This window comes from Vombatus ursinus, unplaced genomic scaffold (assembly GCF_900497805.2).
Source record: "Vombatus ursinus unplaced genomic scaffold, bare-nosed wombat genome assembly UNPS02012958.1, whole genome shotgun sequence".
NCBI lineage: Eukaryota > Metazoa > Chordata > Mammalia > Diprotodontia > Vombatidae > Vombatus > Vombatus ursinus.
In genome coordinates this window covers 457467-476377 of record NW_020952736.1, presented here as the reverse complement: position 1 = coordinate 476377, position 18911 = coordinate 457467, and the positions used below count along the sequence as shown (strand labels likewise).

Sequence of the window (18911 nt, the reverse complement as noted above, 5' to 3'; positions counted from 1 at the left end):
GGGAATGGGGAGAAAGCGGGACTTCTCCCTTGCCCTGTTGGCATTGGCACCTCTCTTTCAGACTTCTGGGGACAAAGGAAACATGAGGAATCTGGTGGTCCACCGGGAGGGGATAGGGTTACTTCGTGCTGGGATCTCGGAGGCGCCCGGTGCACGGGAGTTATCCCAGGCAAGGCCAGGTGAATGAAGCACCGAAAACAAGGGCAGGGGCCCAGAGCACCGAAGCAAGAGTGGGGTGCGTACTATGTAAACTGGGGGGGGGGCGCGGGGGATTCCTAGGAGCGCTCACTGCCCCCGCTCCCCCTCCCTTTTCCAGCGGGAAACCCCCACACCCCGGCACACTGCAGGGTTCTGCCGGCTTCTCCGGGCTCCCCGCTGGGGGGGCGGGTTCCCCAGCCAATCACAGGCTCTCCCGGGAAAGAGTCCACAGCGCCCAATGTTCCGCGGTGCCTCAAACCCGCTCCCCAAGTCTCTGGTCCTCTCCCTTTTCCCTTCAGCCCCGAGCGGGCCAATAGCAGGCAGCTCGCTCGGAGGGAGTTGGCAAGCGGAGCCAATCGACGTGGCTGTACCCGTGGCGCGTGCTGGGCACCACCCCTTCAAGGGGAAATCGTTCAACTGCGAGGAGGCTTCTGGATCTTGTAGTTCTCCAGGCTCCGCCCCGCTCCTCATCCTCCAGCACGCATGCTCACAGAATCCTCCTCGCACACCGAGGAAGGCAAAATAGTGATTGAGTTTGGGGAGGGGGGAAGACAACTCTTCCCAGAAGCCACTGCGACCCGGGTGGGTTAACTCCCCCGGAGAATTGTGGGGCGGGTGGCCTCGCTTTTCATGGAGGCCAATGGAATGGGGAGGATTGAGGACTACATATTCCGGCATGCCCCGCGACGTCCCCCACCTCCTTCCCCCGGCCCCGGCTCCGGCCCCGGCCCCAGCCCATGCTCGTTGGTGGCGGCGGCGGCGGCTCGGGGCGCGCGGAGCCTGCAGTCACGGTGGCGCCCGCAGGGACGGAGGAGGGAATGAGTGAGGAGGAGCAGGGTTCCGGGATCATCACAGGCTACGGACTCCCCAGGTGAGTTGTCCGACTCACACTGACCCCTGCAGGGCGGAGGCCGCAGTGCGGGAGGGAGGCGGAGCGCGTAGACCCAGCATGCACCGGGTCTTGGAAGGCTGGGGCTGGGGGTTGGGGGTGGGGAGAGGTATTTAGCCTAGGCACGGGACGGGAAGGGGGTATTCCCAGCAGCCACCACGGCACTGGCTACTCAGTTCCCATCATGCACCACGGTGGTGACTGCTAACGTCCCACCATGCACTTGGTGGAGTATACCCAGCTTTCAGTGTTTGCTTGATTCCCAGAATGCACCGAGACAATGGCCCCCTTTGTTTCTTGCATGCCCCAGGGTTGTGGTCACTGAGTTTCCCAACATGCACTTGGTCAAAGGACACAGCTCCTACCCTAAACAAGGATGCTAGACTCTGGGGCATTGGTCATAAGTTCCCTTTCTTCACTCCCCAAATGTGCCCAGATTGCGGTCATCATGCCCCTCGTTGCATCCTCTGGCCTCAGGACCAAGGACGAAGCTGACCCTAATTGCCAACCCCCCACCCCAATATCACTGACCCCCTAACTACCCCACCCCTCTTCCCCTGGGTCTCAGCTGGCAGTGTTCATCAGTGGGGGGCTGAGAGGGGCCATGATGCAGGTCTGTGTACCTCCCCCTAGTATAGAGCAAATGCTGGCGGCCAGTCCTGGCAAGACCCCAATCAGCCTTCTGCAGGAGTATGGGACCAGAATAGGGAAGACTCCTGTGTACGACCTCCTCAAAGCCGAGGGCCAAGCCCACCAGCCCAATTTCACCTTCCGAGTCACCGTCGGTGACACCAGCTGCACTGGTGAGGGGGCGTCGGGTGCCCTGGCCAGGGGTGCGTGTTCTCAGGACCTCCACAGGTCTTCACCTTGGGGGGCCTTTACTTTCCTCCCAGGCTAGGGGTGGACAGGAATTTTAGTGGACTCTAGAAAGGGGCAGGCAACTAGAATTCTTTAGCTGGGAGAGGAGGTGTTGGGGGCGGGGTGTCTGAACCTCAGGTGTATCTGAAAATCAGCTAGTATTCATTTCTCTTGAGGATAAAACAAGAGAATGTGGGTTTTAGTTATGGGGGTGGGGGAAGAACTAATGACCAAACAGCTCCAAAGGGCAGAATGCTGTCAGACATGGTTATTACCTTACTTTGTTTAAGTATACTTCTTTAAGATAAGACAGTGTTCTGTTGGGGGGAGGGCATTGGAAAATGACAGATTTCTTAAAAGCATCAATAAGATTTTTAAAAGTATATATGAAGGATTGAGAGTAGACTGGGAGATACTAGAACAGATCGATTAACAGACACTCACAGGGAAGTGTCTTTCTGGAATGGCTTGATTTTAGTCCTGCATGGGGGTGGGGATGGGGATGGGGATGGGAGTGAGGGTTTTTCTCGCTCTTGTGTAACCTGCTGCCCCTTACCCAGGTCAGGGCCCCAGCAAGAAAGCTGCCAAGCACAAAGCAGCTGAGGTGGCCCTCAAGCACTTGAAGGGAGGAAACATGTTGGAGCCATTTCTGGAAGATGGAAGGTGAGGTGTGTCCAAGTAATCTTTGAGCCCTTTGGAAGGCTGCCCTACCCATTCAAGCACCAGTTACTACTTGAGCCAACAATATGCAGTTTGATCTCCTCCATACATCTGCCAGAATACCATCTACCAATAGCTGGGTTGCCTCCCATGGCATTAATAGGGCGTGGTGGCCCCGATGTTGAGACTCTGATTTAGCCTTGAAACTTGAGGTCTTAGTCTAATAGGTAATAGCTTCCAAACTAAACACTTTTTTCCTGTTGTTTAGACAGTGAAGGAGTCTTAGAAAAGTAGTCATTCATGTTGGCTGAGTGGAGCTCCTATGGAGGGCCTTGTTTTAGTTGTTTTTAGTCGTGTCTGACTCTTCCCTACTCTGGTCTATTACAACATGCTGACACCCGTTAGCTGTCAGAAGGGACACAGGACACCCGCCAAAGAGCCAGGGGAAGCCTACGTGTGACTAAACCCACACCAGGACCAGACGCTCCAATTCCCCCGCAAAGGGGAAACCAAGGGAGACAGACTGAATGATCTTGCTAAGGTCCCAGCGCTCCCTGTCTGACCCTGGGTGAGAGACAGAGGCAAAGGAGAGGGCTCAGCTGTCAGGCCCAGATTCCTACAGGGCCCAGGGGACGGACACTCACAATGGAGAAGTGGTCATCGTCAGGCTCAGCCTCAGGCCCCATTTGGGGTTTCTTGACAAAGATACTAGAGTGGTTCGCCATTTCCTTCGTCAGCTCATTTTACAGGTGAGGGAATTGAGACAAACAGGGTTAAGTGAGTTATCCAGGATCACACAGAAAATGAGTCTTTCTGACTCCAGGCCCAGTGCTCTATCCACTGCACCGCCCAGCTGCCTATAGCAGAGGTCCTTAGGGAGGGTAATTGTTTGAGAAGGTTGATTCCCATAGGAACCCCTGCCCTGTCCAGTATTCCCTCTTATCCTAGCAGTCTAAATACTTCTAAAAATGCTGAATTCTAAACACCTCAAAAATTCTAAATACCTCCTTTGGCTCTTTGGGTAGAAAGGGCTTTGGCTTCTTTTGGGCAGGGAAGGAATTTGGGGTTCCTCCTGAGAAGATAGTGCAGGGTGTGGATAAAATGAGTTCCCCTACTCTTTGGGAAGTTCTCTTCTTTCCTTAGACTGCTTGCTGTCTGCTGACGCCCCTGTTGCTGTACCCATTCCACCTCCCACCTCACCGTGGCCGTGAGCTCCAAGGAATGAAGGGAGGGGAAAGTGGTTCCCCTCCTGTCTTGGGCCAGCTCTTTTCCAGCTCCAGCAGGCTAAGACTGAGACGAAGCCGTCCTGTCTATCCTTGTCTCATAGCGACGTCCAGTGGTGTTGATGGGATCCTTGAGGGGACGAGGAGTGGAGCTGATACCAGCAAGTGGAGTTGGGGGCAGGAAGATTTTCATGTGTCCTGTAGAGATGGGCTATTTCCGTGCTCTGCTCTTTGGGACTAGAGATGTTTGACCTGGGACAGTGGTGCCCATGAGTGATAACACGCAGACCTTCTCTCTCCTCTCTTTGGTCAGAATATGTTCCATATTCTCAAATCTAAAGTCTATAGATCTTAAAAATAGCTTTTTCACAGGGAGCAGAGGTGTCTTCACTCATGATGTGCTAGTACGTCCCTGTTTCTCAGGGTGGGGAAGCCTGTTTTCAGCAGCTGGGAGGGACTAAGGTCAGATGTTTGGAAGGACTTGCCCATTAGGGCTGAGAGAGGCTGAAATTGGGGTATGGAGAGGAGATGTGAGGAAGGAGGCCAGATGATATTTGAGTCTTGGGGTAGGGTCTACAGACTGTGGTAGATGAGAATTGGCTGAAGGAACCTGGGATATTTAGCCTGGAAAAAGAAGATGTCATGTGGAAGGTGGAGGATGTTACATAGACCTGTTCTGCATGGCCCCAGAGGGTGCCTGCACGACATGGAAGTTGCAGAGATAGATTTCTGGTCCATGGAAAGGAAAACCTCCAAATAATGAGAGCTCTCCGGAAGAGGAATGGGCTGGTTTGGGGCGTGGTGGGCTTTCCTGCACCGGAGGCTGGATCAACCTTTACCTGGGCTGCCTGACTTTGGAGGACCATTCCATCTCTGAGATTTTGTGAGGCCTTATCTCTGACTTTAGCTCTACTTATATCCGTCCTAGGAGCCCCCCAGTGGAGGTCAAGGCCCCTGTTTCTCCTCAGCAGTCTGAATGTAACCCTGTGGGGGCTTTACAGGTATGTTCTTTTTCTTTCCTCTGCTCTCCCCTGGGTCTCAATCAGCTTCTTTTTTTTTTCCTTTTCTTTTTGGTGAGGCAATCGGGGTTAAGTGACTTGTTCAGTAGTCACACAACTAGTAAGTGTTATGTGTCTGAGGCTGGATTTGAACTCAGGTCCTCCTGACTCCAAGGCCACAGCTCTAGCCACTGCGCCACCTAGCTGCCCCCTTCTTTTTGTGTTACTGGGATTGGGGTGGTAAATTACCCTGACTTTGGTGTTTCAAGGTTGTTAGTCTCTGATTTGGGAGGGGCGTGGGGCAGCGTGCCAGCTTTTGGGTTCCCCTCCGGCCTAGAACCCCAGACCCTTGGGGAGTGTGGCAAGGGGCATGGTAGTACCCACAAGGGAAGGGCAGCTTCTTTATCAGCATCATCATGCCGTCTTCTCTCTTCCCTCCACCCCAACTCCAGGAGCTGGTGGTACAGAAAGGCTGGCGGCTGCCTGAGTACACAGTGACCCAGGAATCGGGCCCAGCGCACCGAAAAGAATTTACCATGACCTGCCGGGTGGAACGTTTCATCGAGATCGGTGATTCAGGAGGGTTGGGGGTGTTTGACCAGGGACGGGGACTCGTGCTTCTCAGGACCCTGCCTCTAACTTCTGTCCTCTTACCCCCTTCTGCCTTCAGAGCCCCCCAGCTCACAGACATTCCTACTGTCCTGTCCATTCTTCCCTTTTTTTCTCACCTCCTAACTGCTGTTCCAACAGCTCTCCCCCAGCTTGTTCAGCACACCCATTTCTTTCCCAGATCTCCTTCCCGTTTTCTTGGTCTCTGGGCCTCCAGGCCTGAGGTGAGAGAGCAGATGGGGTTGATGCTAGCCCTCCCCCTCACCATCCTTTCTAATCCCTGTCAATAATCCAGCCCATCTTGGAGGAAGAGATGATGCAGTGTGAGGCATCCTGGGATCCACACTCTCTCTCAGCAGCCCATGGATAGGAGATGTTGGCAGGACTGGGGATAGCAGTCCAGGATAGTAGTCTCATCTCTGTTCCCCCAGGCAGTGGTACCTCCAAGAAACTGGCCAAGCGCAATGCAGCGGCCAAGATGCTACTGAGGGTACACACCGTGCCCCTGGACCCCAGGGATGGGCCTGAGGCTGAGCCTGACGATGACCACTTCTCCATCGTGAGTGTCCGTCCCCTGGGCCCTGTAGGAATCTGGGCCTGACAGCTGAGCCCTCTCCTTTGCCTGTCTCTCACCCAGGGTCAGACAGGGAGCGCTGGGACCTTAGCAAGATCATTCAGTCTGTCTCCCTTGGTTTCCCCTTTGCGAGGGAATTGGAGCGTCTGGTCCTGGTGTGGGTTTAGTCATGCTCTTTGGCGGGTGTCCTGTGTCCCTTCTGACCGCTAACGGTGTCAGCATGTTGTATTAGACCAGAGCACACAGAGGGGCGAAGCACCACTTTTCTCACAACAGGTGGTGCAGAGAGCGCTGTCCCTATTTTAAGCCTAAGGTTACTGACTTGCTCTGGGCCTAATAAGATGTCACCGAGCTTGTGAGGGTTGGACAGTGGTCCAGTGGCTGAAGAAGTCCCCTTTGACGACACGCTCCTCTCTCTCTGTCAGGGTATTGGCTCCCGAATGGACAGCCTTCGCGGCCGCAGCCCAGGCTGCACCTGGGACTCTCTCCGCAATTCGGCTGGGGAGAAGATCCTGTCCCTGCGAAGCTGCCCCCTGGGCTCCCTGGGCCCTGGCTGTTGCAGCGTCCTCAGTGAGCTTTCTGAGGAACAGGCCTTCCATGTCAGCTACCTGGACATCGGTATGGGGGAGGGGCTCAGGGGGGGGGGCTGGGGGGGGGGGGATGAATTTTGCAGTCAGGGAGGACCAGCATGGGGCGGGTGGTTCCTCTCTGCCTCCCTTCTCTCTCTCCTTCCTCAGACGAGCTGAGTTTGAGCGGGCTTTGTCAGTGCCTGGTGGAACTGTCTACACAGCCAGCCACAGTGTGCCATGGCTCAGCACCCACCCGGGAAGCTGCCCGGGGGGAGGCTGCCCGCCACGCTCTGCAGTACCTCAAGATCATGGCTGGGGGCAAGTGAGTTCTCTTGGCCAGACTCCTGGCCGCAGTTGGCTCTCTGTCTACACTCTGCACCCACTGCCGGCTCAGCCCCTCTGCGATTCAGGGGCTGGGTTTCCAGCTCTGGTGCCTGGTAGAGGTACCTTTTCTACCTCTGATACAGACTCTGTCTGCCTTGAGGCCTGGGGCTGGGGGGTTGGGGCGTGGGCCTGCACCTTTCCTTGAATTCCTGTTCATGTTACTTATGAAATTGGGTGATTGGGGAGAGGCCCCTCCTGTTTGTCTCCTCAGAATAAACATGGTTCTCCAACTGCTTTGTTTGTTAACGGTGGTGGTGTCTGTGTCTCTCCCAGGGCTGCAGGATGGGAGGGAGATGTCTTTATTTGCTTATGGTTCCCCCCCCACTTCCTTTTTATCCCCTTTCCTTGTTTGCCTTGCTTCTCTTTTACTTCATCTTTTCAGAAGTTTGGGGGGGGGGTGGGGGTGGGGGTGGGGGTGTCATCAGCCCATCTCGTGGTGGCTGCAGTAATCTAGAGAGGCGGTTACTGTTGGGGTAATGGGGAAGGGGACAGTTCCCAACCTTCAAAACCAGACACAGACAGAGACAATACATCTGGTAGTAAGATGCTTTTATTAGGACAGATGGCATGTATGTGGGCTTTGCATGCAAAAACATGTCTGTTGAATGCAACATCACTTTTTCCCAAAGCGTTGTGGGGCAGCCAGGCTCCAGAACAGAGGATTCGGTCCCTCCCCAGCCTGGGGACTCAGCCACTGTCTGCCGGGGCTCCTCTGGGCATCCCGGCCAAACCTGTGAAGACAGTCATCTTGAGCGAGCCAACTGTGTTCCTTGTCACATTTCTTTCCTTCCCTCCTCTCCCTGCCACCCCCAGCCCCTGATTTATCCAGCTGTCCCCTTTTGGACTCACCTCTGGGGCTGGAACAGAAAGGCTGGGCTCTGGCCCAGTCTCTGCATGGTTTGTAGCAAGGACCGCAGAAGAGCCGTGGGTGTCTGGGCATCCTGTCCATGGGGGGGTCCGTCCTCTTCCTCCTACAGCCCAGTGGGCAGCAGGGATTGTGACAGATGAAGCAGCGACTGAGGGAGGGCTGGGGCTGACAAAAGCTGACTCATGTGGGAGAGCTGGGGAGAGCCCCATACAAAAGGGGCTTTGTCAGGAGCCGGGGCTGGATCCCAGGTGGAATGGGAAGGTGATCTTAATGAGAATGCCCTCCCTGCCTCTGGACGCTGGGGAGAACTGGCAGATTGAAGACTTGAATTCAGACCTTAAGCCCCTTGGTCCTGGAAGCCAGCACTGATGGATGTCCACTTACCATGAAAAGATGGTCCCCAACTCCGTCCCTGCTGCTCTCTGGTCCTTCAGCTTGGCCCCTGCCCACCAGCATCAGCATCAGCACCAGCAGCACCGCCACTCGGCCAGCATCCATGTTGCCTTCTCTCCCTCTCCTGCTTGTCTGCCCCACCCGCCTCTTATACCTGTTGTCCCCCCGAAGATGAGGTGGGGGGGGCGCCGAGCTGGCAGCGGAAATGCTCAGCCCCATTAAGGGCCGCCTGGGATCCCTTCCCATGGCACTCCTGGGACTTCTAGCTCTCAGCCCCAGGCCCTCAGCCCTAAAGCCTGGAGCTCTTGACTTTATTAAACACTTAAATCTTGTCTCCAGAGCTTAAGAAACTCATTAATTGCAGGCATTTTGTCAAAGTCTGGCCATTCCTCAACAGGTTGGAAAGCTCTGACTGGTTGTTTGCTCCCCGCCCCCTATACTCTCACCTCCAGAAGGCATTTAGGGAGAAGTGGGGTGAGGAGCCTGCATTACAAGGACTAGGAATAGAGGGTTTAATTTGGAAAAGGGGGGAGCAGCACTGGGGCAGGGAACAAAGTTCTAACCATGGTTGGTGGGGAGCCCCCCCCACCCCCCATTTTGATTGGATTAAAGATAAGCGGCTGGATTTAATGACCTGGTGGTTTCTGGGGACTCCTCCTAAATCATCACTCTGACCCGCGTGAGGGGAGGAGGAGGAGGGGCTGAAGACAAGATCTGGGCCCTACGCTCCCCAATGGCAGCTTTTCTCCCTACTGTATCCCCTTCTGGGCCTGTGGCTGTGACAGAATCCTTCAAGGGAATCTAGTGCCTTGGGATTGCCAGTGCATGGGAAAGTATGGTTTAGGAGACGTCCGCATTTGGGGGATGCAGTCGATCCAGTTGTTGTATAGGGTACCCTGTTGGAGAGAATTTGGGGAATGAGCTTCTTAACCTACTCCCGCTTCCCACCTCCGAGCACAGGTGGAGTACTGCTGCCACCCAGTGGCTACTGCTCCTCATTGCAGGGCCACGGATGCTCCTTGCTCAAGCTCTCTCGTGGTGGGTACGATGCCTTTCTGCATCCTGTGTGAATCCTGCTCAGACATTTCTGTAAATCCCAGTGTACTGGAGGCTTTTCTGGTCCCCTCTCCATCCAACCCCCCCCTTTTAAAAAACATTTAGTAGATACCATCCATCTATTAATCCTTAATCTTGCTAATTGAATGGCCTACATCTCGACTTTGATGGTCTCATATATTTCTTTCCATTGCCCATTGGGAAACCTGACAAATTTTATGTAGTACTTTTATAGAATTCAACTCAGGGGGAAGGTTGAAAGATAGATAGATGTGAAAGTTGGAATCCTCTTTCTTTCCAAGGCCTTTACAACTCTAGCCCTTTGATAGTTAGGGACTGTTCCAGGGTTCCAGGGACTGTCCTTGGCTATGATGTCCTGATTAGTTAAGAACCTCTGGCTGGCTCAGAAACATAGGGCCTTTCCTATTCCTAAGTGACGGTGGCACTCCTTCGTGACTCAAGTCCTCTGAGTGGGTTCTTGCATCATGCCTCGATCCTGTCTGCTGCAATGTAAAACTCATTGCCTTTTATTCTGGTCTCTGGTGGACACAGGAAGACGTTTAGGAGGAAGTCCTTTCTTTTTCTCTCATCTCCCTGGGCACTAAGTGTCTCTCAACCCTGCACTGTAACAAGCTGTAAGTTGCTGACAGCAAGAAAAGACCATCTAGTCCAATCCCTTCATTTACAGATAAAGAGTCTGAGGCCCAATATAACCAATAGTTACTTGTCCAGGGTCAAACAGCGCAAGGAGTGAGGATTCAACCCCCCCCCCCCATATATTTGGAAATATTCTGTCTCCCCCAGAGAACATCATCTCCTGGAGAGCAACGATTGTTCTTTCTTTGTATGCCCAGCACCTAGCCCACTGCTACATGGTATGTGCTTATTAAACGCTTAACTGTGTTAGAACTGCTGGCCCTTGTCTGTGGTTGTGGTTGTTTCTGTATTCAACATCCTCACCACGCTGAGAGCTGAGCGTAGTTTGATGCTCGCACCCAAGGTAAAGCTTTGGGGCTGGCTAGTCAGGGTGATTAGATGGGCCCTGAAAGCACTTGAGGACACTACCCCTTAGCCCTTACTTCCTCTGGTTTGTGGTTCAGGTGACTGGGAGGCTGCTTAGTGGATGATCTCATTGGGTCCATGAGGTACTCTGTTTAAACAAGAGGGCCTCTATCTGAGTTCTAGCCATCTGCTGTTTTCTTGGTTGCACAAATAATTACCTCCTCTGGACTGTTTCCTTCTCTGCAAACTGAGGAACAAAATCCCTTCTCCTCCCTTCGGGGACAGGATATGAGAGAACATGGATATAAGGTGCTTTTCAGTTGCAGTAAAGCATGGTGGACAGTTGAATGATTTTACCTGGCTAATAAAGCAGTAGCAGAACACACAGTCACTTCTCTTGTTAATAGTTTAATGTTATATTTGCAGCATTAAATAAGGCACAATATATGTGGGGGAAGGAGGGGGAGGGATAATGGCTAGGAGGAAACAGCTAGGAGGCAAAGGAGAGGAAACTTGGGAAGAGCAGAGTGAAGTCCTTGCCCCGTCCCCTTCCTGGGAGTTTGTGAGAGCCTGCTCACAGGGTATTTCTGTCATGCGGATTTAGGGAGCGGAGGGGAGGGAAAATGGAAGAAGAAATCTCTTGGTAATAAAATAGCTGGCAGCACAACCCGCTCCCCTGGCAGCTCACTTTTGAGGGTAGGGGAAACCTGGAAACAGAGAAGAGCCCCCTGTCTAGGGAGAGGGGGTTAGATGGGAAGATATGGTTACATGTCAAGGATATACAGATGTATGGAGATAGTTTTTAGATACGCAGTGTTTCCTTTTAGAGAGATCCACCATCATGACATTGCAATTTCTTTCCTTCATGGCAGGCACTAAAGCTCCCCTACTTTCTACCTTGCCCCCAGACTGAAAGGCTGTTTTCTGTGTTCTGGGGAGATACAGGATAGCACACCTGGTCCTAACTAAACACTACTGGGGGAAGGGCTAGAGATGGGGGAGGACAGACCAATCTTCCCAAACCACCTTCTACCTTAAGATTTTTCTTTCGGAGTGAAAATGTCACAGTGGTAGGGGCTGAGAAACCACCACTAGGATTTAACACAAACCAAAAAAGGAGTAAAACTTCCCTTATGGGAATGCCAAGTATCATGTTCCTGGCCACTTCTCTCACCATCGCTTTAAAGTGTATTCTTTCATAGCAAGTGACTGATGAGGCACCAGGCCACCCTTCCCTGCTTCCCCCCTCTCCAGCCCCCTGTTCCCCAAATCTGTGGTGAGCACCTCTCCACCACTTTGGGGCCAGGATCGTCAACAAAAAGCCTGAATGACAGATCGACTCAAGGTAGACATGGGGACTGAACTTCCTAGTTTGTTTGGGGGAGGGGGGAGAAGAGAGGAAGAAAAGCTGGAGAAGAGTATCTCAAAAATAAAAACAAAAACCCCCCAAAAAGAAAAAAGAAACCAGCCCTGGTCTGGCCTGGGGTGGGGCAGTTTTCTCCAGCTTCCCATCCAGTTCCCTCACATTTTCTTGGACACAAAAGAAGTCCAAAGAAAGCAGGAAGCACATCAACAAAGGCATATGTACGCAATACAGAAGACTGAATTCTAAACAGTCAGGTTATGAGGTTAAAAAACAAAGATACTATTTCCATTCGGTGTATACAATGTACAATATTAATAGAAAATCATTGCAAGGTTGGAGTGGGGGGTTAGAGCAAACCCAAATAAGGTTGCTCCCCGGCAGGGCCTGTGTCTTAGGGGTTTTAAAAGAATCTCTCATTGTCGAGCTGGGAGGAATAGGACTCTGATGCCCCAGAAGAATTCAGTATGGGTGGAAGTAGGGAACTGATGTCTGTCTGTCTGGAGAGCTGGGATGGGGTAGAGGGAGGAAGGGTTCCCTCCTTGGGTAGGGAGGCATTGAGATGGCTGGTAGTGAATGCTGACAGGAGGAACCAAGAGGGAGAGCTCATGAGGAACAGGATAGGAGCGGGCTGGAGAAGCTGGCACCACCCCACTCCACGGTACAGCCTAGTGGTTAGGTGATCTTTGGGGACACAAATCAGGCAGAAGATGAGGCAGAGTGGAGACAATCAGATGCCATTCCTGCTGCAAGTCTTAAGACTCGAATTGTCAATATGACAGTCAAGGGACAGGGTGTCTAGGGCATTCCTAATTCTTCTTCTGGTGGGAGAAACTCTCCAAGCCTCTTCTCTTCCTCCAAATAAAATCTCCTTTCACGGGGAGAGGAAGGTTGTATCTTTGGGAGTTGCGGCACCATGGCTCGGCACTTTCTCTCTGTGGTTTTTAAGGAGCTATGCTTGGTAAGTGGGGGCTTGTCCTCCATACAGCTATTCTGCTAGGGACGTCTGCCCCTTCTCTGGGACAGCTGCTAAGAACTACTGTCTCAGGTCTCAGGGTCTGGGCGTCCTCTCCCTGATGGTCATGGAACCCTGGGGGCAATCTCAGGCTCCCCTTGGCAAGATGATGACAGTGGTCGCAACAAGCCAAGTGAAGCCGCAGCAGGCTAAAAGGAAAACTTTAGCGTAAGCAGCTGGTCTTGCTTTCTAATGCAGCTGAGGTGTTCACCAACTCTGGTCCTGTCAGAGCTGCTGCCTCTCCTATTCCCATTCTTGGGGCTCTTGTGTGGAGGGGCACTCTGTGGGTTCTGGGAGGAGGGTGAGAAAAGGAGAAAAAGAACCCGAGTGGTGCAGACAGTTGTGATGTTCTCTACTCTGCATATGCTTTTCTTGAGCTATAGAGTATAGGCACACCAGGATTTGGGGTTGGGCCTGGGGGAAGGGGAGTTAAAGGGGGTCAATAATATACTCCCAAACCAACCTCCAAGATGGAGACAGAAGGGCAGGAGCCACACCCTCTTCTTTGGTAAAATGAGGTGCCAGCACTACAGAACAGAGACACCTGATCTTGGGAAGATCCTCAATTTTAAAAGCATTTGATGTGGGGAACCAGACAGGGTCTGTGGAGCTCCTTAGGAGCCATAAAGACAGCCAGGCTTCACAGCATGGCTGTCAGTGCTAAGCTAAAAAAAGAAAAACAAAACAGAGAATTCCAAGGTAGGAAAAAGAGCACTAAAGTACTTGCCAAAGGGATGCTGAAAATGAGCTATGACTTTGAGTATCTGAAGAAGGCCAAGCCGGCAGAGATGCGGAGCCGGAGGCTATGACTGATCTCCTGGCTGCAACTGTGACACCTGCAGCTTTCTGAGTCATCGAAGGGACTTTGTAGGGTCCTTGACCCCAGGAGGAAGAGAAAATTGACTCCATACCATGTGTTGGCCTTCTCAGCTTTGGGCCTGAAAAACATCTGGGTAAGTTCAAAAAAGGGCACATTGCAGCCCCTGAATTGAGACCTGGCTTATGTGTAATCTGGGGAGAAAGGAGTGAAAAATGTTACCCTAACTCTCCATGGCAGCTGTTTCGGGAGTTAAGCCCATCTTCCAGAGGGCGAGAGGGGCAGGGGGCTCTGGTGACTCAGGGAGACAGCAGCAGCTGGAGGGCTTCCCCATGGATGGCCACCTTTAGCCCTGTGACAATATTGCATAGTTAGTTCAGGGAAGACCAGAAGTCACATAAGAGGCTGGGAGTAGGGAGAGGATTCCTCCTTGCAATCTAACCCTACCCGTGAAAGACTGAGGTTTCCTAAGTAGCCAAGTACCCACCTGAGACAACATTCCATTGTACCCAAGAAAACCCATATCATGCCCCGGCCTCTCAGGCCAAAGGAGCCCTGGGACTCTGGGCCCCTGATAAGGGAAGGCAGCGGTGAAGTGAGAAGGAAGAAGCTGAGTAGGATGGGTATTTCAGAGTTAAAGATTTAGCTGGACATGTGAAGCTGAAAGAAGGGGAAGGACTAAGAAACAATTTAGGAAACACAGGTTTCTGTAAACATACCGACCAACCTTGGCGTTGGGCTGCTTTTGTCTGCAGACTTATGGAAGGAGAGCTAGAGAAAATAGTGTGGACAGGAAGAAAGTGAGAGGGGGAGAAATCAGCAGAGATACAGACATGCACGTGCACTTTGGCCAGTTAACTGCTGCAAAAGGTAGAGAAGCTAGTATCTTAAGGACTTTGTGGAACAAATTTTAAATTGCATTTTCTGTAGACATATATGGCTCCATCATATCCCAACAATATGAGCTGAGGTATGGGGGGAAAACAAGAAGTCAGCTCTGGAATCCTCTCCCTTCCCCCTGCAAGGCAAAGCTAACAATTTAAGGCCACAAAACGAGGTTGCCAAGGCTTAGTGGGGAGATGAAAAGGAAAGCCCATTTGGGCAACCCAAGATTCTTAATAGAGAACTATCTGAACTGGTGGTGGTGGGAGGACAATGCTGGTGGCTTTTGGGGACCAAGCTAGGCTGATCCAGAGAGGGCATGGGCACATGAAGGGAGCTGGATGGGACAGCACACTCCAGTTGGACCCTCCCTTTGTTCTTCTGGCAGTCTGATGTTAGCATGCTGCTTAGGCTTGAAAAGGTGACTGCTATAGTTTGGTAGAAGGGAAGAGAAGAGAAGAGAAAAACTCTCCCAATCCGGTGGCAGATATGTTAGTGTTAAACAGGTGGGCATGTGGACACTACAGGGGCTTGGAGAGGTGTTATTTCCACCACTGAGGAAGTCCTTTTGCAATAGGGGGATGAGAAATCACCTTGGGGTGTTAGGTGGGAGTGATCTGATGCTTTGGGGCTGGAAGCCCCTCAGAGTACACGGGTCAGATGTGTACGACCCATGTTGATGAACAGAGTAACTCCATAACTGTCCTTTACTCACTTAAAACACAATTTCCCCCCCTGCCATCCCATGTGCAAGGCAGGTGGGAGGAGAAGGTATGATGTCTCTCTCAGCTTTTGGGTGGGCGAGCTCTGGCCAAGGACCTCTCCACTGGAGGAGGCATCATCTGCCCGCAGACTGCGACTGTGGGGTCATGATCACATGCGACTGTATGGGCATGTTCAGTTCTGTCCTTTGGCTGGCCATCTGAGTGAGGACTGACGTGGCAACGGCTTCGGCGGCAGAGCGGACACTGAGGCCATTGCTAGCAGCTGTTGCTGAGCTGTGCTGGATCACTGGGGCTGGGGAACCCGTGGGCTCTGAGCTCTCCTTGGGGCTTTCTGCTAGGAGGAAAGGAGGGAAGGAGGAAAAGAAAAGAACTGAAATTAGAACAGACCAGGGAGACAGACAGGGCTAGCGTCTCCCCCGCCGGCCCAAAGAGGTCACAGAAAATGAAAAGTCTAATAGGAGGAGAAACAAATATGCCACTGCCTGGGGTGTGATTCTGAATGCCCAAAACACTTCTTCACTGGGTCTCTGTTACCATCTAAGAAGAGTGCATTCCATGCTTCCTATCCTTAGCTGGAGTGGTGCTGGGAAAATATAAACAGGGTACAGACCAATATGAATGCTCTGTTCTAGTCAAGCTTATCTAATCTCTATTCCCACCCAGGCAGCTGGTGGTGCGGTGGGTGGAGAGAGCGATGGACCTGAAGTCAAGCTGACCTAAGTTCAAATCTAGCCTCAGATGCTAGCTTACTAGCTGTATGACCCTGAGAAAGTCACGTAACACTGTCTGCCTCAGTTTTTTCATCTGTAAAATGGGGATATTAATAGCATCTACCTCCCAGGGTTGTTATGTGGATCAGATCAGATAATAAAGGGCTACATAAGTGTCAGCTGTTACTCCTATTAACAAGTTGTTATCCCTAGTTGTGACACACTTGTTCCTTCTATCCACATTCCAGTCCCAAAAGGCATTTTAAAACAATTATGTCCTTCAGCAAACTTTTGATGATTGGATCTAGCCTGTCTGACTATTTCTTTACTTTTTTAATCTTCTTTGGAGACTCAAGTATACACTCAAGAAAAGGTAAACCTGATAAATCACTTGGTTAACTGCTTGGACAACTCTACTTAAAGAGTTTACAGTTTAGGATAAAGCAGAGATTGTTTATATTGTTTTGCCTGAAAAAGCATCCTCAGCTGTTCAAAGATTTCCACTGCAGGATTCTATGGTTCAGCGTGAAAAGCTATACACACCCTGTGAAGTCTAACAAAGGGGGAGTGTGAATACAAAGAAATTTGGTCTATTCTTTTTTTTTTTTTTTTAATTTTTAGGCAGTTGGGGTTGTTGCCCGGGTCACACAGCTAGTAAGTGTCAAATGTTTGGTCCGAGGTCACATTTGAACTCGGGTCCTCCTGACTCCAGAGCCAGTGTTCCATCCACTGCGCCACCTAGCTGCCCCCAAAAGTAAAGATAAATGAGAAGGAACAAAGAATCCTGATGGGGACTTAGAAGAAGTGACCAAAAAGTTATGTTTTATATGCTGAAATTAATTTCAATATAAATAGTTGGCTGTACTGAAGTTTAATATTGAATTTTAAGTTAATTATTGATAAAATTAAAAAAAAAAACTTCTTAACATGGATCTTCTGGTCAGAGAATTCTGATAAATTAATTGTGGTGATAGCCAATCCCATGGGCATTGTGATGTATGTTTGAATATATGGTATATTATAACCAATGAATATGTAAGGTCATGTGGACACCCTGTCTGATTAAGCTTTTAAAGGGTGTGTGTAGGAGAATTAAATGTATAAAGACAGTATAGTGATAAAGGCAAAATGTTCCTTGGTTTTATTAAGTAGAACCAAGAGAACAGATTACATGCTGAGCACAATAAAGTAAAAGAAAGCAACTCTGAAATTCTCCAGAGCTCTGCCCAGTCAGGAGTACAGAAGACTAATGATGAAGTAGGTCTCTCACCCTCTTGGCAGAGAAGTGATGGAAGAGATGTGCAGAATCAGCTATCCGTTTTCAGACTTGGCCAGTGTTGAACTGTTTTGCTTAACTATATTTGTTTGTTAGATGAGAGGATTTGTATTTGGAGAGGGAGTGAGTTAGTGGACAGTGACAGAGCGACCAAGAAAAAAAAAAAAAAAAGAAAAGAACAAGGGAACTGAAAAAGTATATAGAAGGACACAAAAACAAGTTCATAAGGGTATACAGACACAGGGCAATTTGTTATTACCTTGTTAAATTTTAAGATACACTTAAAAAAACAAAATGTATGTACTGGAGATTCAGATTCATTTTTTGTACCTTGAGCAAATCATTTAAACTTACTGGGTCTCAGTTTCCTCAACTGTAAAAAGAACAGTTTGGATTAGATGGCCTGAGGTTCTGTCCAACTTTTAATCATGATCTTGTGAAATGTCTGTGTTTGTTGATGATGGTTAAGTTCATAATAAAGAATGTTACATTTAAAGCAAAAAGAGACTTTTATGTATTATATGTTGATGCTAATAATTTTCTGTGTACACATCTTAAAAATTTTGATTAAAGTTAATCAGAAAAGATAATTTTTATCTTTTATCAGAAAAGATAATTTATTATCAGAAAAGATAATAAAGTTTTTAAAAGGTAAAAAATGTTTTATCCAACTTTTCCAGAATGTATCTGATAAAATTGCATCAACTGAGGCCAATGTGTACATTTATTTGTACTTCTTCAGTCTACTTCTGATTATCTAATAGACATTTTAAAACTCAGATTGATTTCCTTCTGTCCTGTATATGTGTCTGAACCACTTCCCCTTACCCCTAGTTTGTATGGATAAAGGATATACTTATGAGCTACAAACTAATTTTATTATCAGACTAAGCAAAACAAAGAGGAAGGCAGAGGGAAGGGGACTGACATCACAAAGGTCTACAGACACACTTGACTTTCCTTTCTTCTGCTTCTTAAACAATCTATGCCACGCCTCCCCTCCATAATTTCCTTCCATGCTTCTGGTGATGGATCTGGTGATGGGCTCTCCCATCATGGAGATAACCTTCCCACCCCACCCCATCCCTGACTTCTGAGGACTCGCTTTTATTAAGTGCTAGACCTCACTCCTCCTAGCTCTCTCAGATGACCCAGCCAGGGGCTGTTTCTTGGATGACAGGCCTAAGTCTCTTTCCAGCTTGGTGGGATCTGCCACAACTTATACTCTGCTGGCATGGCCTCGAATAACCTATAGCCATTACCACCCACCCTCTATGGGGCATTAGAGCAGAGCTGTAGTGGAAACCTCCTCCATTCTTGTAGAAAAGTAAAGTTCAACTGAATGCTAAGCCTTTTTCATGCATATCTATCTCTGCATATAGGGATTAAAAACAGAACTTTTAAATGTTTTTGCCTCCCTTCTTCAACTGCCTGCCTGGCCCTCCTCCCACATTCAGCACTTATGATTTACTGACTTTTCCTGCATGGAGAAGCTGTAGGCCTTGTCAACTCACCAAGGTATCCTTGGGTCTTCTTCTGTAGTGCAGTGACTGGGCAGTCTTTGTGTGCTAACAGCAGCTGTTTCAACTGGGCTACCTCATTGCGCAGTAATGTGACTTCATTCTGGATGCAGAGAAGGAAGAAGAGATTACATCAGGGAGAATCTCCACTCTGTGCCTTTGGGACCATGAACACAGGGTTCTGGAAGTGGGGAATGCCATGCAAATGGACCCAGGGAAATGCACCTGGGGAAGGCATGTTTCTCCTTTACTGAGAAAGACTCTAAAGCCAGCAATGTCTTTCAGCAACCCAGGTTCTGGATGGTCATGAATTTAAAGATGT

General features: G+C 50.1%; 3 protein-coding genes across 11 annotated transcripts in view; 1 reads left to right on the top strand and 2 right to left on the bottom strand.

Annotated features, from left to right (window-relative positions):
* Positions 1–942: 942 nt before the first annotated feature.
* TARBP2 (TARBP2, RISC loading complex RNA binding subunit) lies at positions 943–7208 on the top strand. 3 transcript variants are annotated; one of them, XM_027858324.1, is made up of 8 exons: positions 943–1069; positions 1721–1920; positions 2506–2608; positions 4757–4829; positions 5279–5396; positions 5867–5994; positions 6435–6627; positions 6747–7208. In XM_027858324.1, exons 1-8 carry the CDS (start codon positions 1017–1019, stop codon positions 6902–6904), a joined length of 1026 nt encoding a protein of 341 aa, XP_027714125.1. In that variant the 5' UTR covers positions 943–1016; the 3' UTR covers positions 6905–7208. The 3 variants fall into 3 exon arrangements, with proteins under 3 accessions (XP_027714125.1, XP_027714126.1, XP_027714127.1); XM_027858325.1 differs by having other exon boundaries at positions 944–1069; positions 1721–1890; XM_027858326.1 differs by having other exon boundaries at positions 984–1069; positions 1726–1920.
* Positions 7209–7494: 286 nt separating this feature from the next.
* Positions 7495–8494, bottom strand: NPFF (neuropeptide FF-amide peptide precursor). The gene is made up of 3 exons (XM_027858355.1): positions 8215–8494; positions 7812–7933; positions 7495–7693 (listed from the first exon to the last, which is right to left on the bottom strand). The coding sequence occupies exons 1-3, from the start codon at positions 8467–8469 to the stop codon at positions 7576–7578; spliced, it is 495 nt and encodes a 164-aa protein (XP_027714156.1). The 5' UTR covers positions 8470–8494; the 3' UTR covers positions 7495–7575.
* Positions 8495–10673: 2179 nt separating this feature from the next.
* The window catches only part of ATF7 (activating transcription factor 7), a 93790-nt gene continuing 85552 nt past the window's right edge, over positions 10674–18911 (bottom strand). For 6 of the 7 annotated variants that reach the window (XM_027858347.1, XM_027858353.1, XM_027858352.1 and 3 more), the window contains 2 exons: positions 18584–18692; positions 10674–15417 (listed from right to left, as the gene is read on the bottom strand). In XM_027858347.1, coding sequence (XP_027714148.1) covers positions 15197–15417; positions 18584–18692 — 330 coding nt within the window. In that variant the 3' untranslated portion in view covers positions 10674–15196. The remainder of the gene's footprint in view (positions 15418–18583; positions 18693–18911) is intronic. The other variant, XM_027858351.1, reaches the window with a different exon arrangement.

What these genes read in the sequence shown, in the direction of transcription:
- TARBP2 (XM_027858324.1), top strand. Translation starts at nt 1,017, where the DNA reads ATGAGTGAGGAGGAGCAGGGTTCCGGGATCATCACAGGCTACGGACTC. An exon ending in ACAGGCTACGGACTCCCCAG is followed by an intron (nt 1,070 to 1,720) that starts GTGAGTTGTCCG and finishes ACCTCCCCCTAG; the next exon opens with TATAGAGCAAATGCTGGCGG. An exon ending in TGTCAGCTACCTGGACATCG is followed by an intron (nt 6,628 to 6,746) that starts GTATGGGGGAGG and finishes CTCCTTCCTCAG; the next exon opens with ACGAGCTGAGTTTGAGCGGG.
- NPFF (XM_027858355.1), bottom strand. Translation starts at nt 8,469, where the DNA reads ATGGGAAGGGATCCCAGGCGGCCCTTAATGGGGCTGAGCATTTCCGCT. An exon ending in TTGGGGACCATCTTTTCATG is followed by an intron (nt 7,934 to 8,214) that starts GTAAGTGGACAT and finishes ACTGGGCTGTAG; the next exon opens with GAGGAAGAGGACGGACCCCC. An exon ending in TTTCTGTTCCAGCCCCAGAG is followed by an intron (nt 7,694 to 7,811) that starts GTGAGTCCAAAA and finishes CTGTCTTCACAG; the next exon opens with GTTTGGCCGGGATGCCCAGA.